This window comes from Grammomys surdaster, unplaced genomic scaffold (genome assembly GCF_004785775.1).
Source record: "Grammomys surdaster isolate TR1022 unplaced genomic scaffold, NIH_TR_1.0 262, whole genome shotgun sequence".
Classification (NCBI taxonomy): domain Eukaryota; kingdom Metazoa; phylum Chordata; class Mammalia; order Rodentia; family Muridae; genus Grammomys; species Grammomys surdaster.
In genome coordinates this window covers 5,959,756-5,985,241 of record NW_021604703.1, presented here as the reverse complement: position 1 = coordinate 5,985,241, position 25,486 = coordinate 5,959,756, and the positions used below count along the sequence as shown (strand labels likewise).

At 45.8% G+C, this 25,486-nt stretch overlaps 1 protein-coding gene across 1 annotated transcript; it reads left to right on the top strand.

Moving 5' to 3' along the window:
- The first annotated feature begins 816 nt into the window (after positions 1–816).
- Positions 817–25,449, top strand: Mrnip (MRN complex interacting protein). Its single transcript, XM_028775970.1, has 7 exons — positions 817–926; positions 2,890–2,949; positions 9,846–9,934; positions 19,598–19,673; positions 22,112–22,269; positions 23,041–23,125; positions 24,853–25,449. The coding sequence occupies exons 1-7, from the start codon at positions 861–863 to the stop codon at positions 25,345–25,347; spliced, it is 1,029 nt and encodes a 342-aa protein (XP_028631803.1). The 5' UTR covers positions 817–860; the 3' UTR covers positions 25,348–25,449.
- The last annotated feature ends 37 nt before the right edge of the window (positions 25,450–25,486 follow it).

The following is a 25,486-nucleotide window of genomic DNA, read 5'->3' as shown; positions in this document are numbered from 1 at the left end:
TTTTTCCCTATGTTCACTCACCATCAGCTGGTTGCTTGTTCGGCTTCTTTACCTATGGTTGACTTAATTCGTTTACAATAAGCAGCTCTTGGATTAAAGGAGTGTGTGAGGACTGAGCCACACCACAACTAGGAACAGATTTTTCCGGTATATGGTCTCATAATGTGATCAAATATCCTGCAACACTCTTGGATTAAAGGTGTGAACTAGGGCTAAGACCACACCACATCTAGAGACAGCTTTTTCCAGTATACACTCTTGGAGTTCACAGTAAAATCAAACTGCAACACCAATCTAGTAAGATTTATGGTTTTAAAATACCAATTAAGCCAGGTGGTGGTGGAGCTTGACTTTACTCTTAGCACTCAGGTGGCCAGAATTAGGAGATTTCTGTGGGTTTGAGGCCAGCCTGATCTACAGAGGGATTTCCAGAATGGCCAGGGATACACAGAGGGAAAAAAGAAAAACAGAGGCAGGCCTAAGGGTATGTTTTAATCTCAGGTTTCAGGTGGTAGAGACAAGACTCTTGTAACTTAACCCAAACACGTGGGAACACTAGTTCGGGTTGTTGTTGTTTTGTTTTGTTTTTTGGGTTTTGTTCGGGGAGGGGTGGATGGATGCATGGCAGGAGTAGGGGGCGGGGTTAGGAGGCGGGAGGGGCGAGCAGTGACCACCGAGACAGTGGGCTAGAGCGACTCAAGACCTTGCAAGGGCGGAGTCGACGCAGCCAGAGAAGGCTGAGAGACGCACCAGGGCAAGCGAGGTGGTGCTGGGCCTAGAGAGGCCGGAACCTTCGTGGGGTGGGCGGAGCCTGGGCGGGAACGTAGAGCGCGAGCTCACGGCGGGAGACTGAGGCCTGAATGGCGCCGGCTCAGCAGTCTCGGGTTCTACGGTGCTGCAGCTGCCACATCTTTCAGGCGCATCAGGTGGGGTGGGCGTCTGCCTCACCCTCTTTCTTAGCAGGATGGTGGGCGAGATATGGCGGGCCGCGTCTCGTATGGCCATGGGAAATGACAGTGACGAGGCTGAAGGCTGTGCTTCATTACTGTCACTTCACGACAAGCCTCTGGCCATTTTGTTTTTATTTATCTGTTGTTGCTGCTGAGGGTTCTGCTCAGGGTTGTGGATGCGCTCTTCCACCGAGCTACCACCCAGCCCGGTGTGTATCGGTTTTTTGCGTGGTCGTTGTAGAATACACAGTAGTTGTTTCTTCTGAGGCGGCTTCCATTGGATTCTAGCAGAGTGGTCAGGAACCAAGGTTGAAGAGTAGCGTCCTCTATGCAGAACCTAGCTCATCATTACACTCAAGTGTCTCTTCTCAGTTTTATTACAGTGAATGGAGAGCTTTTAAAGTCCTAGGGTTGGAGTGTTTGCCTAACATTCACACAGCCAAAAAATAGCCTAGGCATGGCAATGAATGAGGATAGAAGGGCTTAGCGGGTTTGAGGCGCACCAGGGATACTAAAGACCCTGTCTCAAAACAAACAAAACTAAATAATGTATAAGCAGTTTGGACTCCTTTTTAACATTTCCCTGGGTCAGCCCGGATATCACTTGGTGCCTCTACCTGCAGCTTTATCTGCTTATCTGCGTGGTAATAGTAATCCCCCTGCCCCCACGCTCATTAGAGCCAGCACAACCCAAAAATAGTTAACGGGACAGTGGTTGGTGTATGAGAGGCTTTGTTTCATATCTCAAGCTGGCTCCAGGCTCTAACCTCAGCCTTATTAGGCAACTTCTAAGCTGTATCCCCCAACCCCAATCATAGTCATGGTGGTAGTGGTTTTATTGTTGTTTTAGGGGGTGGGATTTGGTTTGGTCTTGAGGGTGTTTCCAAGACATAATTTCAGTATTTACCTTAGATTGACCTCTAATAATTCCTAATCCCCCCCCTCAGCTTCCTGAGTCTATGACCCCATGTCATGTCGGTCACAGCATGTCGGTCACAGCCATGTCGGTCACAGCAGCTCTGTGCATCAACCCAGATCTCTGTATAGTTAAGCATAATCTTTCGTGACATTCCTTCAAGGAACGTTTGCATCTTTATATAAAAAATGTATTTTTATTTTATGTGGATGAATGTTTGCCCCCATGTGTGTCTGTACCCCATGCAACCTGATACCCACAGAAGCCAGAGGAGGGTCTTAGATTTCCTGGAGTTAGAGTTACAGACAGTTGTGAGCTGCCACATCAGTACTAGGAACAGAACTTAGATCCTTTAGAAAAGCAGCCAAATCTCTTAACCACTGAACCATATCCCGAATATACTAGCTGCCACAGAGACATGGTCAGCTCTGGAATCTTGCCCCCCCCCCACTGGCCCGTATGTGTCTGTGTGTCTGTCAGTCCGTTATAAGCATGCTTGTATGCAGATGAGCACACGGAGGCCGGAAGGGAACATTAGTTTGCTCTGTCATTCATTGCACCTTATTTCTCTGGAACAGGGTCTGTCACTGAACCTGGAGCTAGGCTGGCAGCCAGCAGTCCCCACTGATCCCATTTCCACCTCCAACAGTCCTGTGAACACAGGTTCACGTGGCTACTGAGATCTGACCTTGGGCCCTCATGCTTGCTCAGCAAGTAAACTTTTACCCACTGAAATATCTCTAGCCCCTCTGTCTCCCCCACCCCACCCCCACCCGCTCTCTCCTTCCTTTTCTGGAATGGCAAATTCCTTTTTTTTTTTTTCCTGGAATGGCAAAAATCCAACTGGATGTTGTTTCATACAAATGACCAGTCTTCCCAGCACCCAACTATTAAATAGTACATTTCTTCCTCACCTAAAATGCTCCCTTCAGGACTGGGAGTATAGCTAAGTTATTTCTGATTCAGAGCTACTTGTTGTCATCCGAAGTTGTTTGAACTATAATTTCCAATACTCCATTGTAGGTGAAGAAGAGTCTCAAATGGACGTGCAAAGCTTGTGGAGAGAAGCAGTCTTTTGTGCGGGTAAGTACTGAGAAAAAAGTCAAAAAAAAAAAAAAAAAGCCTTGCTTTCTACAGCCAAGATCCTTTTCTCTCACAGTTCACCCTAGAGAGCTGCTGCACCCTGGGTTCCTTCCTCCTGGATCTTCAGTGGGTGGAGCCTGCACAGGGTCTGTCCTTCACAAGTGTTTCTCTAGTACCTTCTGTATGCCAGGCACAGGGAGACGGTCGGAAGTATTGTAAGTGGTGGGCTTACGGATGTGCTTCTGTGGAAGGAGAAATAATTCACCTGTGCACACACACATGTACACACGTCGTTCAAAGTGAGATGGGCGTCTTGAAGACACGGGCATGTAAGACGGGAGCAGGAGAGCTTGGAGAGCTTTGTCAGTCACTAGGAATGCTTGCTGCTCCTGCAGACGACCAGGGTTTGTTTCTCAGCATCCACCCACACTGGGCAGTTCACAGCCATCTGTGGTCACAGAATACCAAACCTAACTAGGGGTGGGCAGCAGTGTGTTGGTGGAGGCAGAGGTGAGGGGTACGGGAGGGAGCAGCCTCAGAAGTAAAGGCACATGGAAGCACTTTACTTCCATGTGGCCAGAAGCACATTTCTTCAAATCTACATACTGACTGACCTAAGGAATTTGATAGCACACATTGCCCAAGTCCTGCCCTTTCTCGGGCCCTTCACTTGCCTGTTCCTCCCTAATCCTGAATCCTGCATTCCTCATCTCCCATCGCCCCCTCCTGCAGCCACGGGGACTTTCTTTCTGACCTTGAAACAAATCCTCTCCTAGGAACCTGTGCTCCTTGTTGCGGCTTAACTCAGTTTCCTGGTGGAAGCTGAGTATTCCTGTGGGTATTATCCAGCCCACACTGAGCGTTCCACGGGAATAGCAGCTCTCCTTAGGTACTGATGGGCCTTCAATGCCCAGTACACTGCCCTGTCCACAGTGAGCGCTCAGCATGAGCTTCTATTAGATGAGTGGGTAGGTAACCAGTCCCACATTGCTGAGACATGATTGTCATTTTTATGTTTTTAGTTTTCATTTACCTTTTCTTCAATGCTGGGGTTGAACCCAGGGCCTCATGCATGCTAGACTAGCACTCTGTCACAAAGCTATATGTAGAGAAATTTTAATCTAGCAACATCCAAAGACCTTTTAAGTCTCTGTGATCCAGCCAGAATGGAGACATGCTTTTAGTACACAACATTAATCCCAAACAATGAAAGTAAAGTAGATTTGTAGAAGGAAGCCCCCTTGTTTGAATGTGATGTCTAGTTCTGAGACAAAGTGATGAATCAGAGAAAGATTTGACAGAACAGGATCTGTCCAACTCTCAAAAGAACAGAGAGGAGAGAGAGGCAGCCTACGAGGGAGCAGCGCAGAGGGAGAGAGACAGGAGGCAGGTTTACTGCGATAGTTGTACAGAGACAGGTTCAGGAGAGGACAAGCTAGACACAGGTCAAGACAGAACAAGACAGAGAATGAGAAGGAGCCAGAAGATTAGAACAGATTGCCAAAGTTAGTATGAGACCAAGCAGAATAATTCAGTCAGAAGCTTGAGAGAAGCCAGTTTGAATCAGTCAGCTTGAGATCAGTAAGAACAAGAAAGGGTGAGCTTATTCAGCAGTAAGTCTCAGAGGCTGAAAACATTCTAGGCCTTGATTAGATGGTAAGGAGGCTAGCAGCTTCCAGGATTAAGACTACATTAGCAGACAGGCAGTAAGCCTTGGAGACATATACTATAGAAGGATAAAAGTTACATCTACAGCTATATCCCCTGCACCTGCAGGGAACTGCCTCTTTGTTCACTTGACCAACTATGTATTATTTCCTTAGGACAGAGTCCTAAGTATGCACTACTGTTTTAAAGGTTATCTTTCCAGGAAGAATCACTTAGTTAAAGTGACAGGCAAAAACACTCTGGAGCTGAGAATGAAAGAGTGCTCGTCTAGAATGCATGAGGCCCTGGGGACAAGCTCCAAACAGTTGAAAAACTGGATGAGGTTTTTCAACCCCTTGTCATCCCAGCACTTAGAAGACAAAGACAGCAAGGGCAAGAGTTCAGGATGGAGGGGCAGCTGGGATGGCGCTGCAGTTGAGAGCACTTGCTTTTCTTACAGAGAACCTGGGTTTGATTCCCAGTACCCGCATGGTGGATCACAGTCATTCATAAGTGCAGTGCCAGGGGGTTCTAATGCCTTCTTCTGACCTCTGAGAGCATCAGGCACATATATGGTACATAAGCACACATGCAGGCAGAACACTCACGTGGAAAATACAATGAATACATTTAATTCTAGGGGTAAAAAAGTTCAAGATTATTCCCAGATACATAGAAAGTTCCACGTTAGCCTGGGCTGCATGAGACCTTGTTTCAATAAAAGGGAAAATATTTTGTTGTTCTTGTTGTTATTCATTTAGAATGACTTCAGCAGAGTTAAAATGATTGGATCTATGTGAGTTTGAGGCCAGCCTGGTCTATTGAGCTCCAGACAGACAGGAAACCCTGTCTTGAAAAACAAAAACAAAAAGAATGTGCCAGCAACATGATGCATGTCAGGAAAAACAGAACTTTGCCCTGAGTCCTTGAACAGTGACTCTGTAATTGAGAATCCATCCAGACACAATGGCACATGCCCGCCATCCCACATTCAGGACATTAAAGCACATTGATAAGTTCAAGGCCTACTGTTGATGCTCACTGTGCTCCCCTCCACCCCCCACTGAAAAAAGCCTGGTGTCACCCTGTCCCCAGCTCTCAGCCTGTCTATTGGCCTTTCCTGTTTCTTCCCTTCAGCACACAGGATCAAGCCCTTCAGGGGATTCCAGAACTCCACCGTCAGCCCAATGGCCTAGCCAGTTCCAATCATGGAGTCCTGGGAGAAGCAATGTGATTAACACGTAGCCATTTCTGTGCCAGTCAGCTGAGACTCAGCTCCCAAGATAGGAGCTGCCTCAGCTGGGTAGACCTGAGTGCCTGTGCAGGGATTACTACTGCAGGTTTCTTAAGTTCTTCAAGAAAGCAGTCTTCACCTGTGGTGCCTGTGGAGTGGTGCTTGGTTATGGTTGTCAGGCAGCTTAACATCAGGAAGTTGTTTCTGTCCCTCTAGAGAGAACACTGAAATGTCTGAGGGGAGCTGCTGACATTCTGTTATTTTGTAAGGCTTATCCAGCTGCCTCTAGCCAGAGGAGCAAGAACACTGGGGAGTTCCCAGGAGGCTTCTAGGGCCAGGCTCAGAAGTAGCTGACATTGCAATAGAAAGCTAGTGTCAAACCCTCATGTATCCCAGGCCAGAGAGTCTTGTTTTGTGTCTCCATAGAGGAAGATGTGCTTCAGTGTGCAGCAGAGAGCTTACCCCCACTGTTAAACCAGATGCAGGTTATCAGTCTTCTTAACTGCCATCCCCTGTACCCAACTCCTAGTGCCCTCGCTTGAACATACAGCAGACAGGGCTGCACTCTCTACTAGACCATGACTGCTGTGGCCAGTCAGTGACCTCCATGTTGCTAAACAGGTGAGTTCACAGTCCTCACATGACAACTTATTGGCAGCATTTTTCATGGGTTGTAACTTCCACCTCCTTAAAAACATTTCCTCTTTCGCACTTCTATCTTGTCTACTCCTAGCTTCCTGGCTGTTGTTTCAGTCTTCTCACTGGTTTCCTCACCTCCCCAACTTCCAAACACTGAAGTACACTACACTGCAAGCCTTTGGCCAGTTCTTTAGCTGCACTCCCTTAGGGAGAGAGTATTCACAAGATTGGAGTGGAGCTCAGTGGGAGAGCCTGGCATGCAGAGTCAAGGTATCCTGAGGATCCCAGGCTTGTCCTCAGGCTCCTGGGCACTTCCCTACTCATCTGTCTCCTGGATATCTCTAGTTGGGTTCCTTCACTCCCCAGCACCTCAAATTTGAAAAGTGGGAACTCTGACCTCATGAAGCCGCTGACTGATTTCACAGTCGGCCCCCAAGCCTTCAGTGTCAAGTGTCTCTCTCTTTGGACTGAAGCTGTCGCCGTCACCCTTGACCCTTATTTTCATTTACATTCTGCAGCAGCAGCCTCTTCGAGCTCTGCCTTCAGATTAGACCCAGAGCGTGGCCTCATCTAACCTCACTGAATAAGTGAGTCGGCCTCTTCCTACTCTGTTTGCAGTAGCTTCCTAACTCACCCACCTATTTCTGTCATCAAGTCTCGTTCCAACTCTGCAATCACAGGGATCCTCTGAAAACATTGTCTTAAAAAGGATATGGTGGCACACAGCTGCATTCTGGTGCTCAGGAGGTGGAGAAAAGAAGGTCACCCTCAGCCAGGAGAAGGTCAAAGCCAGCCTAGAATACATGATTGTATTTCAAAAAAAGGAAAAGATACAAAGAAAAGGTGCTGGGTTGTATCATTGCTTTGTTCAGAGCCCTCCAGGTGGCCTAAGTTTCTTTTTTGTGAGGGGGAAAATATGGAGTCTCTTGTTCAAATGGCAGGGGAAGAAACCACTACAGGCAGAAACTTTGTGTGGATTTTCTTTCCTAAGGGAATGGATTAATGGAAAATGAACCAAGGGTCTTATGCTACATGTTTCACCCCTGAACTCAGCTTTAAGCCTTCTCTTTATGACTTTTCTTCCCAAGGCAACAATTCACTTGTTGCAGGATATTTGGTCACAATGTGAACTCCAAGATTGTGCTATTTACTGGGGGGAAAAATGTTTCTACAGGTCGTCTGGCTCAGTCTTTAACACAGACCTTTAAACTGGAAAACAGACACGCCCTTAGTTCACACCTTTAATCCCAAACAGTGAAGGTAAAGTTAGTTTGTAGAAGGAAGCACTGGTGTTTGAAAGTGGCAGACAAAGGGGCAAATCAGAGAAAAATTTGACAGAACAGGATCTGCCCAACTCTCACAAGAACAGAGAAGAAAGAAAAGCTACTTGAGGGGCAGGGGAGGTAGGTTTACCATTACCAGCAGAATTTTACAGAGACAGATTAGAGAGCAAACTAGACACAGGAGGGAGCCAGATTAGAACAGATTGCTAGAGTTTGAGGTCAAACAGAGCAATTCAGAGCAATTCAGGAGACATTGAGAGAAGCCAGTTTGAATTGGTCAGCCTGGAGAGAAGTTTGAGCCAGAACAGCTGAGTTGAACCAGCCAGCCAGAGTTCAGAAGTAGAAAGAGTAAGCTTACTCAGCCATAAGTCACAGAGGCTGAAAACATTTTAGGCCTAGATTAGATTGTACAGAGGCTAGAAGCTCCCAGGACTAGACCTGGGTTACCAGACAACAGTAAGTTTCAGAGACAACAATTATATCAGGCAGATAAAAGTTACGTTCACAGTGAATAGCATGAATTTTGCTGTTTGCCTTTCTATTGTACGGTGCCAATTTGAAACACAAATGAGAATACTTAGTACATATCATTAAAATTACACAATTCATCATTCACAACTCATCTGTGCCTGAATAGTGGACAGGCAAAATAAATAAAACTCAGCTGTTTGGGTTTTACTTTAGTTTTGTTTTGTTTGAGACTGCATAGCCTGCTATGTAGTCCAGGCTACCGTTGGACCTGCAGCAGTCCTCCTGTCTCTGTGTTCTGAGTGGTGGAGTTAAAATCATGTGCTGCCATGCTCTGTACTCAGCCATTCTTAGCTTACCTCCTGGCTGCCTGGGCTGCAGTGCCACCCACCTTGCAGTGTGGACATCACACACAAAGTACACTTGGCCCCGCTGCTCGCTCCTGTGGACACCAGGAGTCCACAGGAGTTCTCTGCCCAGCATGCACTGAGACTCCACCACAGTTAGAGTGGCGGGAACAGTGGACACTTAGAGCACATCTTGTCTGCTCACAAACGTGTCCTCCTGTCCTGTATGACCTCACTTGTAAACCAAAAGTTCAACATTCAAATCACAGCCGTCCCTCAGTAACCATGGAGGCCCCTCTATACACTGTTGTGTAACCTCTGCATATCCTGCAGCATGCTTTCTTGAGCAGTGATGAGTGGGATTATTACCCAGTCAGTGCTCACACTATCCTCCTTCCTCAGCTTCCCAAGTAATTGGGACTTATGGAGACATGCTACCACCTTTCTTGTATGGTGGTGGTGGTGGTGGTGGTGGTGGTGGTGGTGGTGTTTGGACACAGGTTCTCTCTACATATCCTTGGCTGTCCTTGACCTCATAGAGATCCACATGCCTCTGCCTCCCAAATGCTGTCTTTAAAGGTTTGTGCCACCATTCCCAGATCCTCTAGCATAGTTTAAATCACCTCTAGGTGACTTGTAATACCTCAGTGTGCATGTTGTGTACAGTGCTATGCTACATTGTTTAGGGAATAATGACAAACACATGTTCAGCACAGACACAGACCTTCCCCCTGAAGTCTTCCTCTCTGCAGTTGCTTGGATTCCCAATGCAGGCTGAGTTTGGCTTTAGTAAATTCTGCATGTTAAGCTGGGTATTGGTGGCACATGCCTTTAACCCCAGCACTTGGGAGGCAGAGGCAGGCGGATTTCTGAGTTCGAGGCCAGCCGGGTCTACAGAGTGAGTTCCAGGACAGCCAGAGCTATACAGAGAAACCCTATCTCGAAAAACAAAAAACAAGAAAAACAAAAAAAAATCTGCATGATAGCGGGATGGTCAGAAAGGCCTGAACTGCCATTCCAAAGCTATTTGTTTATAAATCTCTCCAGCATACAGAGTTTCTCTGGGTAGCCCTGGCTGTCCTGGAACTCTCTGTGTAGACCAGGCTGTCCTCAAATTCAAGGAGCCACTTGCCTCTGCCTCCAGAGTACTGGGATTAAAGATGTGCTACAACACCACCTGGCTAGACCTGTATATTCTTAACCTCACGCTTTTCGATGTTATCCTAATGTTTCTCACCATTCTGCTATCACTTTAAAAAAAATTTTTTTTCCTCTCAGGCTTACGGTGAAGGCTCTGGTGCTGACTGTAGACGCCATGTCCAAAAGCTAAATCTGCTGCAAGGACAAGTGTCAGAGCTGTCACTCAGGTACAGTGTTTTGAAAGGAGTAGAGACTTGTTACCTTGTTTGCATATTGATTAGGGGATGGGAGTTTGCAATGGATAAGTCCCGAGCGAGCGCAGCAGCATGACAGCTTAAACACCCTGAGCCGCTCTCAATGAAAATAGCTAACATTTTTTACTAGATAGGAGTTTTTATTACTATTAATATTTTAATAATTAATATGTGTGTGCTGTGCAAATCAGAGGACAACTTTGTGAAGTTGATTCTACTTTTTCGTGGGTTCTAAAGATCACTCAGGTCACTTGGCTTGTGTGGCAAGTACCTTTACCTGCTGACTCGTCTCACCAGCCTTTGTCTGTAATAGTTTACATGTAAACCTGGCTAGCAAGAAAATAAGGACCCTTAAGAGGTCAAAAATGAGGTGAAAGTCAAAATCCACAGAAACATCTAGGCTACAGAGGGACTGAGAACTGTACTCAGGCTGACAGGTGGATGTCTGAGGGGCACAAGAAACAGCAGACAGAACAGAAAGCCTGAACTGTGTTGGATTCAGCAGGGGACTGCCCTACTTGTATTTAGAGTCTCATCTTGTGGTCTTCTGTGTGGGTACAATGCTTCTCCTTGCTCTGTTGAGACTGACCTCATCTAGTTCCTCTTTCCTCTCTGTGGACCAAGATGACAGAGGTGTCCCACTATGGCTGTCTCTAAGGACCTTGTAAGCAGCTGAGACATATGCCCTATTTTACAGTGAGCTACAACAAGACCCACTGTACAGCAGGATGCTTGCCCTATATTGACCTTGACATGGCTAAAGAAATCCCTCTCCAACAGACACACAGCCTTCCCATGGGCTTCAGCCTTTATTCTCACTCTGAAGAGCCTTATGCTTAGAGTTTATTTCTACTTATCTCAGGAAGTGGAGGTCAGGGTAGCTCTTCTCTGGAACACCCTATCTTCAGCCTGCCTTTTGAGAACAGAGCAGACAAAAAGATGAAGGAGCAAATGTGCAGACTTTAAAGTCTACTGAGCGGTAGTGCATGAGCATGCACAACAGTCAGAGTGAGACACAGAAAACTTTAAAAGTGTGGATTATGTGTTTACTGTGCTCAACCACAAACAAGGCAGAACGGGCCGGGCTGGTAATCTGAGATTTAGAGATAGCCAAGTGGAGCTAGGAGTGGGAGACACCTTTAATCCCAGCATTCAGGAGGCAGAGTTCAAGGCCAGCCTGGTCTACAAAGCTAGTTCCACCACAGCCAAGGCTACACAAAAAGTCTTGTCTCAAGAGGAAAAAAAAAAAGTCAAGTGGAAGCTAGGTATGATATGAGTACCTATAATCCCAGCACTGAGGAGACGGAGACTGGAGAATCATAAATTTAAAGTCATCCTTGACTGCATAGTGAGTGAGTTCAGAGCTAGCCTGAGCTATGTGAGACCCTGTCTCAAAATAAAGCACTTATATGGATGGGTGTATGGTTGAGGTCTGGAAGGCTCACAAGCAGCTGGAGTTTCTGTTCCCTTGGAGTTAGAATGTGCTGCCCTTCTGGCACAGGCATGAGTTCTCATGGCCTCTCTGGGGGCCTCCTCTCATTTGGTTGTCCCAGGAGCTCTCTGAACCCTGCCTTTTGGGTTTTTATGTAGACAGACATGCTTCCTGCCAAGCTGACAGGAAAGCCAGAACAGCCTGTCAGCTCTGACATTCTAGACCTTTGTGTGGCATTCTTTCTTCCAGTAAATGGAGACATGACCCTTGTAGGATGAAGAGTACATGGTGACCTATTACATAAGAGAAGGACAAAGAATTTATTGATAGTTCTACAACCAGAAAGACAAGCCAAGATTTGAATTTCTGTGACCCACCTTGGGAATGGGAAATTCTGGTTTGGATGGTCTGTATGGAAATGGTAGTGGCCCTGGAAACAGGAGATGCATCTCTACCCTCCTGACTGCAGCCCTGAGTTCTCCCAGAGACCTCTCTACTCAGGTGAAGATAGGATTTTTTTTTTTTTTTTTTTTTGAGACGGTCTATCTCTATAGCCCTGGCTGTCCTTGAACTCACTATGTAGATCAGGCTGGCCTTGAACTCATAGAAAGCCATTTGCTTCTGCCACCCAAGTGTCAGGATTAAAGGCATGTTGTGTCACCATGCCCATTGAAGCTGGGATTCTTTTTGTTGTTGTTGTTTTGGTTTTTGGTTTTTTGGTTTTTTGAGACAAAACTGGGATTCTTGACCTTGCCTCAGAAAGATTCTCAGGACAACTCAGTATTAGCTTTTGTATTTATTTTTTTAAAAGTTTTAGCCAGGTGGTGGCTCACACCTTTAATCCTAGTCCTTGGGAGGCAAAAGTAGTTGTATCTCTGTGAGTTTGAGGCCACCTCATCTACATAGTGAGTTCTGGGACAACCTTTCTTGACATCCCCCATCTGCCCTCCCTCCAATAGAACCATAGGTCAAAAGGGTTGAAGAAATCTTAGCTGTGCTAGGCCACAGGGACTGTTTGTTTGTTCGTTTGTTTGAACAGAGCCTCTGCATAGCCCTGGCTATCCTGGAACTCACGAAGATCGGCCCCTGCATCTATGGTATTCAGTTAAAGGTTAGAACATGCTAGCCTTAAGGCATGTGTTTACTGTAGACAAAGTTCATACTCTTGTTTGTAAGAGTCACAGAAAGTTACAGGTTTACAGCCTGTAACTTTACAGAAAATGAGTAAACTCAAAGGTACACTTTGGTCTTAAGATTTTTGTTCATTTGCTTTGCTTTGTTTTTGTTGTTGGTTTGGTTTGGTTTGGGCTTTTGTTTGTTTGTTTGCTTTTTGTTTTTGAGATAGGCTATGACTGTATGGCCCTAGGTAGCTTGAAATTCACCAAGTAGACCAGGCTAGTCTTGAGCTCACAAAGTTCACCTGCATATTGAGATTAAAGACATGGGCCACCACACCTTGCAACATTCTAGTTTGAAATTTCTGTAAAATTGAATGTTGTATTATACAGGCAATTCCAGTGAATTTTGTTAGTTATCTGTAAATTCTCAGGTCTCAGCTGTTGAGAGAATTCAGGCAGATTGGATGAGGGGCTTCTGTCTCTTTTCTTGTTCCCTTAATGTCCTCTTTCTTTCTTTTCTTTCTTTCTTTCTTTCTTTCTTTCTTTCTTTCTTTCTTTCCTTCCTTCCTTCCTTCCTTCTTTCTTTCTTTCTTTTCTTCCTTCCTTCCTCCTTCCTTCCTTCCTCCTTCCTTCCTTCCTTCCTTTCTTCCTTTCTTTCTTTTAAAGATTTATTTTATATATGTAAATACACTGTCACTGTCTTCAGACTCACCAGAAAAGAGCATCAGATCCCATTAAAGATGGTGTGAGCCACCATGTGGTTGCTGGGAATTGAACTCAGGACCTCTGAAAGAACAGTCAGTGCTCTTAACCACTGAGCCATCTCTCCAGCCCCTCTCTTTCTTTCTTGATGTGTGAAACTGCATTTGAAGGTTTGATGTTGTGGGAGGTAAAAGAATTTACCAAAGGCAAAAATAGACAAAGAGAGAATTTACTACAATACACTGAAGTAGAGGGTTAGTTTCAGGGAGGGATCATGGGACTGAAAGGGAGCTGAAAGTCCTTTATAGCAATTGATAGGACAGTTGTGTGTGAGAGCTCTCTAAGTAAGTGGACAGACAAGTGTCTTGTTATTTTACAAAGTCGTAAATGTTACTGTGGAAGAGGTCAGGCTCCAGGTATGCCTGTAAACTCTGTGGGTCACTAGGGATCATGACAGAATTGTTAAAAGTGGGAATTTTACATTTCCTTTTGGCCTTCTCTGTCTTCATTTCCTTTCTGACAGACGGACAAGGTCCTACAGAACAGGCTCTGGGTCTTCAGGGAGGAGTGGGTTGGAGATACCTCTTAGCTTGCTGACTCATCCAAGGGTCCCAAGATTTTAGGGTGTAGACACTAGAGAGGCATTTTACAGAGAGGAGTAGCTGTCACAAGGGTAGATATGACATCATGGAGACCTAGAGGTTGTCAGGTTGTCTGTGGCAGGAGACAGGCATCGATGGCGATACTAATAGTTAATGCCTCTGTGACAGTACCATCTGGAGCTTGATTATCTGAAAAATTCCAGAAGGTTGAAGTAAGATCCAAACCATAAAGCAGAATTACAAACTAAAAAAGGTGATGGAGCAGCGGGGTGGTGGTGACCCAGGCCTCTAGTCTCAGCACTCAGAAGGCAAAGGAAGGCAGTCTCAGAGTTCCAGTCTCAAAAAACAACAAACAAGCAAGAAAACAAGCAAACAAGACAGTGAAGCCAAAAATAACCCAAATGCAGGCAGCAGTTACCCAGGAGGCTTCCCAGCTGAGTCACCAAAGGGGTTGTTGGATTTTATAAAAAATAAATATGGCTAGGTGTTGAAAGGGTCAGTAACTGAAAATGTAGAACACAGTAAGAAGTCCTATGGGAGGGCAGGCAGGATGGCTCAGGAGGTAAGATTTGCTGTGTGAACTTGGGGACCTCTCACAGCTGAAGCCACGTGGAGGGCAGAGGCAAGAGCCAGACCCACAGACTTGTGTGCTGCTTCCCTGTGATCCTTCCCACATCATGCACACATCATTTTTAAAAAAAAAAAAAAAAATTAAAACATTTTTTTAAAGAAATCTTGGCAGAGGGGTAAAAAAGACAAACCATATCCCTGTCTATTCAAACCATGAAAACCAGCAGAAGAAGGAAGAAACGTGGACTGAAGGGGAAGCCCAGGCAGTAGAGAACAGGAAGGCAAGAGCCTCCTGTCCCACGGGGAGCAGACTGGGGTTGTAGCTTACTTTCTTGTCAGCCCCTATGATAAAGGAGAGTAGAGTTAGGAGACACATGCCGATATGATCAGTAAGTGTGCCTTGGGCCCAGGGATGCCCAAGAGCTCCTGCAGTGCCCGAAACTCACAGGAAAGGCTGAGAGAGGCCGAGTAACTGCGGGTGTCTAAGTGGAGACTAAGCCAGACGGGCCCAGCTGTGTGGAGGCTTCTTTTGGTTGATTGGTTTTGATTTTGGATGTTTTACAATAATAGAAGAAACCCAGAGGTGGATTATGTCTACAGAGGCAGACAGACATTTTGATTCTGATGGACAAATAGAACATTTTGAAAGGACTTATGGCAGCCTAGAAGGATTTGCCTGGTAGAGCACAGTGAGGGTAAGCAAAGCACAGCCCAGACACCGCCTGGGGGCTGAAAGGGGCTCTGCAGTTAGGAGCTCTGACTGCTCCTACAGAGGACCTGAGTTCCATTCCCAGCTCCCACATCAGGTGGCTCACAACTATCCATTTGTAACTCCAGCTCAAGGGGGAAAAATAAAAATAAATCTTAAAAAAACAAAACAACACAAGGCTGGAGAGATGGCTCAGTGGTTAAGAGCATTGACTGGTCTTCCAGAGGTCCTGAGTTCAATTCCCAGCAACCACATGGTGGTTCACAACCATCTGTAATGGGATCCAATGCCACCTTCTGGTACAGAAGATAGCGACAGTGTACTCATATATATAAAAAACAAAACAAAACGCTTCCCATTTAATACTTGTAGAATCAGGAGCTGTGGCTTGTGGTCTGCACATCTGAAGTTGTCCTTTAGGGTCCCTTAAAATGGACTGAAGCCTGTCACCTGACTGTTCTGTGGGTCTTTAGAAGTACCAGGTCTCCTGGCTCAGCAAGGTCAGGCTGAGAGTCCTGGTCATGAGACAGAAGAATTTGACTTTATAACATTATGAGTTATTTTATTACAGAGTTATACTTTCCTTTTTGGCTTTTAAGACCAGTTAGATGCCAGAAATTAACCTTTTTTATTTTTTAATTCTAAGTTAAACAAAAAAAGATTTATTGGGACTGGAGAGATGGTTTCGCAGTTAAGAGCACTGGCTGCTCTTTCAAAGGACCTGAGTTCAATTCCTAATATCCACATGGCAGCTCATAGCTGTCTGTAACTCCAGTTCCAGGGGATCTGACACTCTCACATAGACATACATGCAGGCAGAATACCAATGTACAATAAAACAAAAAGAAATAAATCCCTGTAAAACATTCAAAAATAAAAAAAAGATTTCTTTTCACGTGCATTGATGTTTTGTCGATGTTCTGCCTGCATGTATGTCTGTGCAAAGGTGCTAGATCCTGTAGACTGTTGTGGGCTGATGTGTGAGTGCTGGGAACCAAACCAAAGTCCTCTGTAAGACAGGCAGTTGCTCTCAACTACTGGACTGTCTCTCCAGCACCTTCTTGTTTGTTGTTTGTTTGTTTGTTTGTTTGTTTGTTTGTTTGACTGTGTAATGAACTGTGTAATGTTGGCTGAGACAGAACACACTGTATAAGCCAGGCTGGCCCGAGATCCACCTGCTTCTCCCTCCTGAATTCTGGGATTAAAGGCCTGTATCTCCACTGTTCCTGGCTATTTAAAACAAAAATAAAAAACTGAAAGTCAAATATCCTAGGGATTTGAGGAGTTAACGTTTCCTCTTCCCATTATGTCAGCTCTTGGGAAGGGGTGGGGTCTTACTGGTTGTATGGCTTTTCTTGAAGTACAGGGTACATTTTCCTCCCTCCTCCAACACCCCCAATAACTCTCCTCACTGAAGGATGAATACTGGTTAGAGTCCCACCTCATGTGTCTCCATGGCTTCTCTGAAGAAGAGGACAGGTGACTTTCTGGACTTGGAGGGCTGCTGTAGGGGCGGTCTTATTGTTCCCTGAGTCCTGGCTGGCCTGGGAGAGGGAGCCCACAACACTGCTTGTCCTTTTTGAGTCTTTCATCCTCATTGCCTCAGGTGTCCACCCAGGACAGTGTTAGCAATCTTGAAGAAGAAGGAATGGATTTTAGTTTAACTTGTGTAACATTTAGTTAAAAATTTAGAGAAAAAATAAGTTTTAAAATAAAATTTGATTTTGTTAATTCATTTTTAAGTAATTAAAAGCCTGACAGACTAATTATTTTTGATAAGACATAAAATCTGGGCTTACAAGATGGCTCAGTGAGTAAAGGTGCTTGCCACTAAGCCTAATGATCTGAGTTGAGTCTCTAGGAGTCACATGGTAGAACAAGAGAACAGACTCCAGGAATTGTCCTCTGACCTCCACATGTATGCCCCTTCCCACAAACAAAATAATACATGTGGAAAAAGAAATCACAAACTATTTATTTCTTAGCTATTACCAGAAGCAGATCTTTTTTTTTTGTTTTGTTTTTTGTTTTTGTTTTTTTTTTTTGTTTGTTTTTTGAGACAGGGTTTCTCTGTGTAGCCCTGGCTGTCCTGAAACTCACTCTGTAGACCAGGCTGGCCTCAAACTCAGAAATCCACCTGTCTCTGCCTCCCAAGTACTGGGATTAAAGGCATGCACCACCAACGCCTGGCGCAGATCATTATTTTAATAGAATTTTATTTATAATTTTAAAGAGCCTAGATTTTAGTCTAGATTGTAGTTCTATATTGCTAAGATTTGACCTAGGCAATTTTAACTTGGTTGTACATCTTTTTATTTAATGATATATTTATTTTTATTTTATGTGTGTTGCTGTTTGCCTGTGTGTCTGTGTGTCAGAGTCCCTGGAACTAGAATTACAGACAGCTGTGAGCTGCCATGTGGGTGCTGGGAATTGAACCCCAGTCTTTTGAAAGAGCATCCAGTGCTCTTAACTACTGAGCCATCTCTCCAGCCCCTTTAAGGGTCAACTTCCACAAGCTTTCTTTGGTATAGCTAAATGCTTGTTCTTATTGTTCTTTCTTCATTCTGAAAAACAAACAAACAGTTATTTTACTTTAAGACAAAATCTTCTTTTACTAAGCAAAAATCTTTTAATCCCCAAATTACTTTCATGCTTACATCCTGTATACTGTTTTCTCTGATTTACTGGTTCTTCGTTTACTTTTTTCTTTGATGTACTAAAATAAAATACTTTGTGTTGATGATCTAGTTAGGAGACAAAGCAATGTAATGTATAAACTTACCAGTATGTTAAAAGAACTCGGTCTAAATATATATGGCATGATGTAATAATTGAAGGTTATCTGTTTGCAAATTGTTCTTGACTAGGGTAGTTCTTAGGCAGACTTCACTGCCATTTGGAATGTAAAAAAAAAAAAAATTATAAACATTTTTTTCTTCTTGGTCACACAAAAGTCCAAGAATTACAGAACGTTACATTCCAGCAAAAGTCAGCCAAGATGACAAAAGTTCCACGTTGAATGACCTTCAGTTAATGAAAAGTCAGAAGGAGGCAGAACACACAGAGCCTAAGTAAAGATTTTTAAACATTAACCCTGTGTTAACATTTGTAGTCACAAAGGCATCGTCAGCTCTGAAGAGCTGGGAGATAGTAAATGGTGGCTTTTGCTGAGTCCAGTGACAGCAGGCTGTACCAAGAGCACTTGTATTTTTACAGAATATTCTTCTTACAAGGAAGCTAGTTCGTGGTAATGAGGGACCTGTGAAGCTGTGGCTCTGAGAACCAGGTCTTTCTTGGGATTTAAGACGCTGCTGTGTGGTCCTCTAGACTTCACTGGTGTCTGTTTCTCCTTTAGTGCTCCCATTGTTCTGCCAGACTGGTCGTCTTTTTTTTAAAAAAAAACAAGAAAACAGGTTTTAACATTTATTTGTGTGGTCACCAAAGAATAATACCTGTCAAACAGGAAGTACGGTTGTCTTACCTTATGCCCATAGCATACATGTGTGGAGGTCAGAGGATAACTTGCAAGAGCTGTTTCTCTCCTTCCCTGCCATAGAGCCTGGGGGATCAAACCCAGGTTGTCAGGCTTGGCAGCAGGTACCTTGGCCCTCTGAGCTAGCTCACCAGCCTTGTACTCTTTTTAGCAGGAATTAAGACAACCCTACCAGAGATGGGGGGGCTTGGTTTTAGCAGTCCCCAGAAGGGGAAATGACAGTGTATTATTGAGTGTCTGAGAAGGTATGACTATTTGGGGTACTTGGCTTTTTCCAGAAATGCTTCTGTTTTATCTGCTTGTATCCCAAACATAAAGCAACCAAAGTTTTCATAGTTTTCAAAAACAATTGAGCATCCGGCAGTTCTCAAGCCCTGCCACTAGTCCCAGAGATTACACAAGGGTTACAGGCCCCAGTAGAGAAGGGGAGGTAGAGCCCGGAGAGCCTCCATGCCACAGGAGAGGAAAGCAAGGGTCCCACAACAGTGGAGGTGGTCCAGAGAGCGTAGATCCCAGGGTTGTTTTAGAGGGAACGGGTGCGAGACCACACGGACCCTGTGAAGGGGCCACCACACTTCATCCCTAGAGTCTGTCTTCCCTTAGCTGTGGCACCCCACAGAGTACCCCTACATACTCTTGAAAGTAAAACTCATTATTATTTTTAAAATGTGCCTAAGATCAGGGGGTGGTGGCATAAGCCTTTAGTTACAGAACCTGGGAGGCAGAGGGAGGCAGAGATCTCTGAGGTGGCCATAGATAGACTCAAACCTGAAGGACTTGTACTTAGCTGTTTTACCTGGCTGTCCTGCCCTTCAGTTACAAGGAGTAACTACTCTGCCCACGTCTCCTGAAGTGCTGAGAACAGTGCCTCCATGAGGGCAGCAGGAATGTCTGTGACGCCCCAGGACAGCCCTAGCCTTGCCAGTTCTTATACACACTGGTGTCCCCTTTCCTGTCCTACGTCTTCCTGTGGTTTCACAGGGTCACGCTTGCCATCTTCCCTTAAGGTCTGTGGAAGAAGCGGTTAATGCCAGTGAAGAGGAGAACGCAGGACCTCAGCAGGCTGAGGCTGGGAGTCAGCAGGTAAGCTAATGCCACTGCCCCACCCTGTCCCCTGGGCTGCTATTCGAGGGTTCCACTTGAGGATTGCCCAAGGACAAATTACAAGGCATTTAAAGATCTCAGTCACCTCTGTTTGCCTTCTAGAGTCTGGCAGGACCATCAGTCCATGAAACAGAGAGAGCATTCCAGTGAACTGAGTGCATGCTTGGTGGGCTAGAGGGGTGAGAGGAAGGAACTGAACAAAAGTAAACTGACCCTTCAGGTGGCTCCCTCTGCATAGACAGAACCACAGGAAAGTGACTGATGGGTTTCACTCAGCCTCCTTTTGGGACTAAGCATCATCTCAGAGAGAGCTGCTGCAATCCTGTCCATAGACACCAGCCTGTTTAGGGCATTGGGCCACCATCTCTCCTGCTTTCCAGGAATTCAGTTCCAAGTTAGTGAGTGATACAGATCCGAGTTAGCACACGGGACTCAGTTTTTCACTTGAGTCTGGTGTGTTGGGATCTTGTGCAGAAGCTTAGCCCATAACTATAAGCATTAACAGTGTTTATTGGTCACTTGTTTGCCTTGTATGCCCAAGGGTGGGGAATCAATGCCCAACAACAAAAATCCGTGGTTTAGCAAATGCTTATTGATGCATCCGAATAACAGACCCTGTCCTTTGCAAAGGTGCATTCACCATGACCTGCTCTATGGCCTGGACTGTCCTTGTCTGCTTTCAGAGCTCCCTGAACTTCAGTGTTTTCTCCCTGCTGCATCTACCCTCTTCCTCCCTTGCTGCAGACTGGGCATTCCTCAAGAGCAGGAATGGCAAGCAGTGCTCTCTGCCCCTAGAGCCTGAAAGAAGGCTTACAAAATAGGTTCTCAGCCAGTCAGCCACTGTTGGGTGGGTAGTGACTGGCTTCTTTTTTATTTTGATTTGTTTTGTGAGACAGGGTTTCTCTGTGTAACAGCCCTGGCTTTCCTGGAACTCACTTTGTAGATCAGGCTTGCCTCGAACTCTCAGAGATCTGCCTGTCTCTGCCTCTGAGTGCTGGAATTAAAGGTGTGGCTAGTGACTGACTTAACTGACACAGCATTAGGCCAGGATGCTGCACTGTGGCTACCAGTGTGGTGCGTGGAAACTCCTGCAACGAATCTGCAGCTGACTCGACTCTGCTCATGACTTACACGGCCCACCTTCTCTCTGCACTTAGCTTTCAGATTTTATTTTAAACAAAGGCAGTGCTTGTAAGAACACAAAAAGCCCTTCTGACATGTGTGTGTATCCATGTGTATACTTTCTCTTCAGTCTCTTCAGTCTCCTCCTCCTTCTCCTCCTCTTCTTCCTCTTTCTCCTCCTCCTCTTCCTCTTTCTCCTCCTCCTCCTCCTCTTTCTCCTCCTCCTCTTCTTCCTCATCTCTTCTTCTCCCTCTCTCTCTTTATCTATCTCTCTCTCCCCCTTTCTTTTTGATACAGGGTTTCTCTGTATGGCTCTGGTGTAGACCAGGCTGGCCTCATACTCAAATAGATCTGCCTATCTCTGAGTGCTGGGACTAAAGGTATGCGCCATCACACCCAGTCTTGTTTGGTCCTTTTACAAAGATTATTTTATGCCATTCTTACTACAAGTAATAGCTGGTGCTGGGGAATGGGATGCAGCCTAGGGTAGACCTGGTAGTCCCAGGTTTGAACACCAGTATGTACTCCTCTCTGGAACTCTATGGTCTTCAGGAATTTTCATGTTTGAGGATTCTAGCGTGTCAACAGGCAGTTGGTGGTGCATGCCTTTAATCCCAGCACTCAGGAAGCAGAGGCCAGCAAATCTCTGAGTTTGAGGCCAGCCTGGTCTACAGAGGGAGTTCCAGGACAGCCAAGGAGACACAGAGAAGCCCTGTCTAGAAAAAAAAAAAAATCTAGAGTGTCTTGGAACACCAGTTTGCTCTCTTAAGTACTTGCTATTTGCAGTTCCTTCTTCATTGTACATCTGTGCATCATGGGTGAGCATGTGTTGGAGGAGAGTGTTGACATTGAGAAGGTCTGTGACAAGTTATGCCCTGCTAGGCCTGTGTACAGCAGCTTGCTAGAGCACTGGTTCTCAACCTGTGGGTCTAGATACCTTTGGGGATGAACAACCATTTCACAGGGGTTGCATATCACATATACTGCATATGAGATACCTATATTACAATTCATAATAAGAATACCAAAATTACAGTTATGAAGTAGTAATGAAAGTAATTTTATGGTTGGGGTCACCACAGCATGAGGAACTGTATTAAAGGGTCACAGCACTAGGATGGTTGAGAGCCAGTGTTCTAGCGTCTTAAGGCAGCTGTATCACGTTTTGCTCTACTAGAAGTCCTTCCTAGTGATGAGAGAAAACCATGGGTCCTAAGAACTTTGACCTACGCGCTATGAGGTGGGCTTAGGCTGCTTTAAAACTCTTGAGATTTGCTTTCTGTTCTGACACTTAGGCACTGTCTAAGCCCCTCGAGTCCCGATGGCTGAAGTATCTGGACAAGGGCTTTGAAGACCAGGAGCTGGACAGAGGAAGACCAGCTCTTAAGACACAGCTTTCAGCCAGTGCTGAGTGGCCGAGTCTACCCTGCAGTCCAGCCCAACCCAGGAAGAGGTGCCAAACGGCTCTCATCCAGCTCTCCCCATGCTCACACTGACTCCTGAAGGGGGGTGGGGGAGCAGCTCCTAGAAGTCACTAAGTCGGACTCCCTTGTTGTAGTCCAGTGGGTGGGCAAATGGGCAGCAACCATCACTGCTAATCCTCTGTGTGATGCCTGGCAGAGGGGAGTGGAAGCCGAGCTAGGCCATTAGCCTGAGTGCCTGCAGCTCCATTCCAGAGGAGGCTGAAGTAGGAGCACCATGAGTTCAAGGCTGGCCATGGAATTTTGGCCAAAGTAATCAGTGGGCCTGGGAGTTCTTGCCAGATTTCCATGTGTCTTAGTAAGTTTCCAGAGAAACTTATTGAGCTCAGGATGCTGCATGGCTCTTAAAGGGCAAAGGAAATTGAAATTACAATTTCTTTTTCTTTCTTCTTCTTTTTTTTTTTTTGGTTTTTTGAGACAGGGTTTCTCTGTGTAGCCCTGGCTGTCCTGGAACTCACTCTGTAGACCAGGCTGGCCTCGAACTCATAAATCCACCTGCCTCTGCCTCCCAAGTGCTGGGATTAAAGGCGTGTGTCATCACTACCCAGCGAAATTACAATTTCAAATAAGAATAATGTAACAACTACAAGCCAAAGAAGAGGGCTGGCTGGACTGTTCTGGAGGTGGTGTAGGAACCTGTAAGGGATGAAAAGATCCTTCCCCATGTCAGGCCAGAGGATCATCTCAGTCACTTCCTGTGAGATCATTGGATGAGAGCCTAACATGCTTCTTTCCTTTTCCAGGAAACGGAATCAGAGCACAGGGCAGCCTACACACAGCCTTCATGTCCAGAGTGTGGACAGTGCTGACAACAGCTTTGAACACCAGGTCAGTGACCATGGAGCCAATGCAGGATTGCATGCATGTCTGCATACACGTGAATATACATGTGCAGTGTTAGGGCTTTAAGCCAGGGCCTTATGTGTGATAGACATTACTGCTAAGCTATGCTCCCAGCCCCATGAAATTTTTGTTTGGTTTTTGTTCTTGGAGACATGGCCTTGCCTCATTGCCTAGGCTGGCCTTAAAATTTTGGGCTCAGGTTATATCTTCTCTGTGCCTCATGAGCACTAAGACATGAAACTTAGATATCTTATATTTCTCCACAGTTGATGGTAAGAGATTTATATACTAAAAAGTCCAACTTCTAACAAGAAATTCATGTCTTTTCTGCTTAAAGCTATATCCTAAGGCTAAGCATGGTGGCACATACCTTATGGGTTTCTGTGCATTCAAAGCCAGTCTAGTTTACCTAGCAAGTTCCAGGGTACATAGTAGACACTGTTTCCTCCCCACCCCGCAAAAAGGCCAATTCCTGAGCCCATAATCCCAGCCCTCAGGAGGCGGAGGCAGGAAGAGCTGAACTCAAGGGCATTCAGACATACAGCAAGATGCCATCATGGTCGTCATCTCATGCAGTTATCTGACAGCCAAGAGGACATCTTGAGACCTCAGAGTCAGCTAAGGCTGGCAAGTAAGGTTTGAGGCAGGACTGACCCTGCAGAGTCGAGGAGCTTTGTTAGCCTGGCCACAATGGGAGTTGCCCTGGGCTTCCGTCCATGGAAATTTACTGCTCACCTTATAGTGTGCTGATGCTCAGACCTAACGCCTCACTCTCCATTCAGCACAGCTGAGTGTAGACTTTGCTTTGCACAGCTATGGGAGTCCCAGGAATGAGGGTTTTTGCTCTTTTACCTCTTCTGCCTCTAAGAGGTAAAAGGCCTGCCCAGCTCAGTCTCAGACTGCATGCTGAGCAGGGCACAGTACCCAGAGACAGAGTGAAGTGTTTGATGTTTCCTAACTACCTACTGATCCCAGTAGGTATAGTCCCATTGTATTGATTCAGAATCCTGGTTGTAAGTTAGAGACTTTACCATGGATCACATCCTAGACCAAACTGTAACTGAGTCAGTGTCCAGTCTCACCAGAGTCTGCTCTTCTAGAGGAACTAAGACTTTTGATGTGTTGGAGTTGACAGCAAGTTCAGTGGCAAAGCCAACATCAGCAGCCAGGGTCACAGTCTCTTCAGCATTATCTAGGCTCTCATGGTGCAAAGATCCAGTGTTACTGTCAAGTTCCTTTGTAAGCAGTGAAACCATTTCCTCAGAAACTTTGGTTTCTGGGCTGGGAAAAGCCAGGCCTAGTACCTTGTCACATCCCAGAGACCTCAGTGTAGCCATCTGGGCTCCTGCATCACAGGAAGAGATGTTCTGGCCTAGCTGGGAATGAACAGGCATGATAGACTGCAGCTATCTGGGTGGTAGGTGTCTAGGCCCCTTCCTGCTCACATCTCCTCATGGGGACTGCTGACCTGACCCAAAGTTTCCCAAGAGATGCTTCACTCAATGACAGGATGTCTTCTTTATATGAGAAATGTGGCCATAGGATTTATCAGGTCAGGGTAAGGCAGGGGTATTTATAAATTTGATTTGCTAAACCTCACAATGATAGCATGTTCCTGGCATGCAGGAATTAGCCAGTGGTTATGCAGAAGGCAGGGTTAGTGCCGAGCGTCCTGCCAAGCTGAATGGAGCTCTTTCTCTGGTTCTTTTCAGGACTCCACTGACCTGTATGGGACAGAGCAGCAAGGCATCAGCCCTGCCCTCAGTACTGTGAACCACATCAGGGAGCTCGGTTTTCCTAGGTGGAAACTACCAAGTCCTGTCATGCAAGTTAATGCCCCATCTTCTAAATGGGCACGGTTTCTCCTGTCACCTGGGAGCAGTCCACAAGTGGATGAGAAACCACCAAGTCCTCTGCAGGAGGGCACCAGGCTAGCTGACCCAGCACAAGTTGAGCAGGGGACTGTTGAGACCAAGACTCCAGTGGGCCACTTCAGCAGGGCCCCTGACACCATCAAGCCGCCTCAAACCACTCACACTACCGTCCCACAGCTGGACAGGCCTGACAGAAAGACCCCAGAGCAGCCGAGGGCCGCGGGGACTCCTCAAGCAGATGGTAGGCCTTTGGCTCAAGGAGCCCAGAAGGCTCCACCCTTGCAACTGCACAACCTCTTTACAACCGGAGAGGACTTTGATGATGACCTGTAGCTTTCACTTTATCCCTGTGATCTCTCGATGCCAGTCCTCCATGTCACAGATGGGGGTGCTTTAGAACAAATAATCCAACAATAAACATTCCTGTCAAACAGATAATTTCTCTTGCTACTACACGAGGTAAGGACCACAG